This window comes from Charadrius vociferus, unplaced genomic scaffold, assembly GCF_000708025.1.
Source record: "Charadrius vociferus isolate BGI_N301 unplaced genomic scaffold, ASM70802v2 scaffold14, whole genome shotgun sequence".
In the NCBI taxonomy this organism is placed as follows: domain Eukaryota; kingdom Metazoa; phylum Chordata; class Aves; order Charadriiformes; family Charadriidae; genus Charadrius; species Charadrius vociferus.
The window spans coordinates 9,082,281-9,086,805 of NW_009648876.1; the positions used below are offsets into that span (position 1 = coordinate 9,082,281).

The 4,525-nt window shown below is 39.8% G+C and overlaps 1 protein-coding gene across 1 annotated transcript in view; it reads left to right on the forward strand.

Moving 5' to 3' along the window:
• The window catches only part of LIN52 (lin-52 DREAM MuvB core complex component), a 51,256-nt gene that overhangs the window by 1,393 nt on the left and 45,338 nt on the right, over window positions 1–4,525 (forward strand). The window contains exons 2-5 of the mRNA XM_009887024.1: window positions 9–48; window positions 200–237; window positions 705–771; window positions 1,954–2,037. Of these exons, the coding sequence (XP_009885326.1) occupies window positions 9–48; window positions 200–237; window positions 705–771; window positions 1,954–2,037 (229 nt within the window). The remainder of the gene's footprint in view (window positions 1–8; window positions 49–199; window positions 238–704; window positions 772–1,953; window positions 2,038–4,525) is intronic.

Genomic DNA, 4,525 nt, shown 5'->3' on the forward strand with positions numbered 1-4,525 from the left:
GCTTCGAGAAGCTGGACCGCGCCTCCCCGGACCTGTGGCCTGAGCAGCGTAAGTCTGGCGGGCCCGCGGCCGTCGGTCAGCGGGGAGCGGGGGGAACTCGCCCGGCCCGGCCTTTCCTCGGAGAGCTGCGAGGGCCGGTCGGGGGGGTGCTGCTGCCGCCGGTGCTCACCCCCCGCCGCCCTTCCTTCTCTCTTCCCAGTGCCCGGGGTTGCCGAGTTCGCCGCCTCCTTCAAAAGCGTGAGTGAGCGCTGCTTTGCCTTTCGCGTTCCCCTCCTCCCTTGTGGTGGTGGATTCGGTGTTTCCTCTTGTGGGCTTTACATCTTTGTTTTTACGATACGTATCTCGATGGTAACTTCGGTATGCGTTAGAATAAGCCTTTCGTTTTTAGTATTTCTTTTATATAATCTCAGGGAGCTTACTGTGAAATCAGAATTGCGCCTTGGAAGAAATCAAAGGTTTTAAGCTTTAGGAAGTCCCGCTCTTCATACTGACTTTGGCTTGTGGGTGGTAATGTGCCATTTTTAACTCTAAAAAGTCCAGGGAAAGCTAAAAAACAAGATTAATGATAACAATATCTCTGTAAAGCAGCTGGAACTCTAATTTTTGCTGTCAGTGTAACTAGATTTCATTAAGGCATCAGACTTCTTTGTACAATGCTAAAAATACACTTGTCTACGTATGAACTTCTATTTTTTTCAAAACAGCCTATTACAAGTTCTCCTCCCAAGTGGATGGCTGAATTAGAAAATGATGATATCGATATGTTAAAGGGTGAGTATGGACACTATGTGTAGGAAGTAAGGCTGCCAAAGCAGATGGGAATTCAGTAGTTACTTAAGTGGCTTAAAGCACTTGTTCTTTACATGTTTTGGAGGTGAACGAATGGGGAGTAGTCCTTTTTTGTTGTTCAATACTTATTTCAGATTTTTTTTTGTCCTGGATGCCTAAGGACTTGTGCTCTTTTTTTTTTTTAATTATACTGTTTATTTGTCTCATTTCTGAAGGCAGGAGTCTTCCGCCAGTAAGCCCTGTGGCCTCAGATCTCTAGCCCTCACATTTGCAGAATCTCCAGCTTGGAATTTTCTTTGTCTTGTTAATGATATACATTTTTCATTAATCCAGTTATCTCCAAGAGAATATCCAGATGTCAGTGGCAGGCTGATTTTTTTTTTTTTCTTCAAAACAAGCATGGAAGAACTAGTTGAAGCACCGTAATGTTACATATATTTCCGTTACCTTGCTTACCAGCCTCTTGCTGCATAAGTATAGTGGGTGTCTCTTGTATTTTGAGAAGTGGCATGAATTTTTTGATGGGCCTCAGCTTATCATACTTGGTGAGCAGCTCAGACTTGTTGATTGACTTGTTCAGAGGTGCTCTACATATGTATCTTCACTCATAGATCCAAGATCTCTAATCGAATGGTAAGGCTGTATGAACAAGTTACAGAAGGGCTAGCTAGCATGTAGATTTGCTGCATGTTACAGCTATTAATTTGCAGTGAATATTCTTGAGCGTGTTCTGCCGCTCATGTGTGTTCCAGATAAACTGTTCCGAAGTGGAACAAATTAACTTTGACTTGCTGACGTAATGTGCTAAACACATTATTAATGTACAGTAAGTCCATTCCCTTGCATACTCTTTTGTAGCTTGTTCACGTAGCAATGTGAATTTACTAGAACTTGCAAAATATGGGGCAAGTTGCTCATAGCGAGGGTGGCAGATTGCAGTATGAACCAGGTCTGTGGCTGTCTTTTTCAGTAGAGAAAGCCAGTCTTGTCTCATTATGTTAAAATCAGCGGTGGCATCAGTTTGAATTTCAAACGTATTCTGTTGAATGGAAATAGATATTGTCAGAAATATGACTTGAAAGTGCTCTGTGAAGTAGTAAACAGGTAAACTGTCACTAGAGGGCTATAGAGAGTGTTAAAATTCACACTTTTCTCTCTTCTTAGAGTTGGGGAGCCTTACTACAGCTAACCTGATGGAGAAGGTTCGTGGCCTGCAGAACCTGGCTTATCAGCTGGGACTGGATGAATGTAAGTGCTGTACACGGATGTGGCTGACTGCATTGTCAGTCTTCCCGCTAAAACATGCGCTCGTGGTACGTTTGTAGCTGGAAAAGTGCATTGGCAGATTTGGCAAGTGTCTGACAGTCACAGTTAGTGATCTTCCGAAACAGGATGAGAGAGTGAGTTTACGTCTCCAACTTAGAGCCTACCTGCATGTAAACATCTTAGCAGAAATAACAGGAGGTCATATGTCAACCTGGTGTTGTCTCATGGCACATAGATGTCTGTTCCTGACTTAATGTTACCTTAGATAAATCAGGTCACTTTGCTGAATTACCCACTCAGATACAGAAGCTATTACTCAGAGTACTTGTGGCAGTACGTCTGTCAAACTTCACGTACTTCCTCTACAGTAAAACTTTCACTTGTGTATAGGATACTCCTGTCGCTTAGTGTTCATACTGTTTTCTGCTCCTGGGGCTGTTATTTCTTTTCTACGCTCAATTGTGACAGGAGGTGGTGTCATTGAGTACTAAAGTTGACCGTCATCCCACTTAGAAACAGCCAATTTTTATCAGTTTTTTGAAGAAGGAGCTGCTTTCATCATCGCATTCAGGACTCTGTTGTTAACAAGTCGATCCGGCTTTGGGGATTTCAAGAGTATTGCGTTTCTTTTAAATGCTACCTGTACCTACTGACACGTTTAATTTTTTCCACTTAATTTTGCTCTAGCATATACCTTAATTGCAGTTACTCTTGGGCTACACAAAGCACCAAAAGTTTTAAAACTTGCAGGTCTTCCACCTTCCTTTCAGTGGATAACTTTAGAGTCTTCCTGACTGTGAACCCTAGGATATCCTAATGCTTTCTTATTAACAGATCATTAATCCTATTTTAACATGTTCCCTGCAAGTTTACTTTCAGTGCTGATGTCTGTTAATACTGTGTAAAGCAATTAGTGAAGTAGAAGTTAAAGTAAAACAATGTAAAACTGAATCAAATACAAAGATTGGCTGATGATTGGCTTTCTCGGTTAAGCTCTAAGCTTAATTGTCAGATAGCTTTGTCCAGCTAAATGGAGTTTAAGCAGAGCCTGAGTTACATTAAAGCTAACAAGGTTGTTGTTTCCTCAGCAATATTTGTTGTGTTCATTTCCATTTATTTTTACTGAGAACAAATAAATACATAAAGAAGGCAAAGTGAATAAACAATGAAATATCTGAGGTCCAACAGTTCTAACATTTAGTCTTTAGTAACTGAAATCTTGAATTTTCATGCTTTATTAAAGGTCTCCATGTTCGTAACTTCTTGTCACTGAAGTCTGTTTTGCTTTAGGCTATAACACATTGTGCGTGTCATAATAAACATTTATTTTGGGAAAAATTTCACAGAAAATTAGATGTGGAGTCTGCACAGAGCTTCTCAGGACTCTTTTCCTAATACTGTTTTTAAGTTCTTTTCTCTTACGGACTTAGATTGAGAAAACAAGAAGAAAAGTCCAAAAGATCTGTTCGTTAAAGTTAAGGGACTTGTGATTTTGGTCCGGAGGTATTGGATTTGATATCTTTGTGTATTGAAATTTAATAGTTCCCTTTTGACTTGACTGTTAATTGAAACTGGCTATCAAAACCAGGATTAAAACCACGGCTGACCAGTCTCCTCTAGATGGCAGCATGAGGCTTCCCATAGAGGTCTTGCTGATTTTTTTTTTTTTTTTTAAAATTACCGTTTCAGTCATGATTTGACGAAGTTCTTCCCAATAGTGTTTTTTTGTGACACATTCCTGTCCTGAATATGCAGTGTCTTTTTTTAAACAATATTTTCAAATGTTTTGTCTGTATGAAGCGTGAGAAACAATTCTGCTTCATTGTGGTAGCAACTTTTCCTTCCAACTCTCCTCTTCTACATCTAATCTCAGATCCTTTGTTTTTTAAGACTTCTGTCTTCATCCAAGTTATTGATAAAATGCTGTGCAGGACCAGAGTGATTCTTGCAGTGCTTCATGACATATGTATCTGTTGAGACTTTGTAGTTGTGTTGTGAGTTCTGTTACTGAACCAGTTCACAGCACACTTCATGTTAATTTTGCATTAGAATTCATTAGGCAAAGTGGCGTGTGGGACTGGGTACCTTTTGAAAAGTTTATGCATCAAGGTACTATTGCAACACTAAAATTGAAATCTGAGTAATTGATTTGACGAGATGTAGTTTGATAAATTAATGGTTACTGAATTATATGCCAGGTTTCTTAAATTAATGTGAATGTCTTACGATTTTGTCTGTATAAGTGGGCTTTCTTGACAAATTTGGAACAAATGTATTGAATGCTTTGTTCATCTTCACTGCTTTCATTTAGGAATGATTGAATACTATTATCTGGGTTCCACATTCTTATATGTATCTTATATATCAGGGAAATGGTTTAGAAGTGGGCCCGGCAGAGTTAGGTAATGGTTGGACATGATGATCTTAAAGGTCTTTTCCAGCCATAACAATTGTATGATGTAATTCCTGC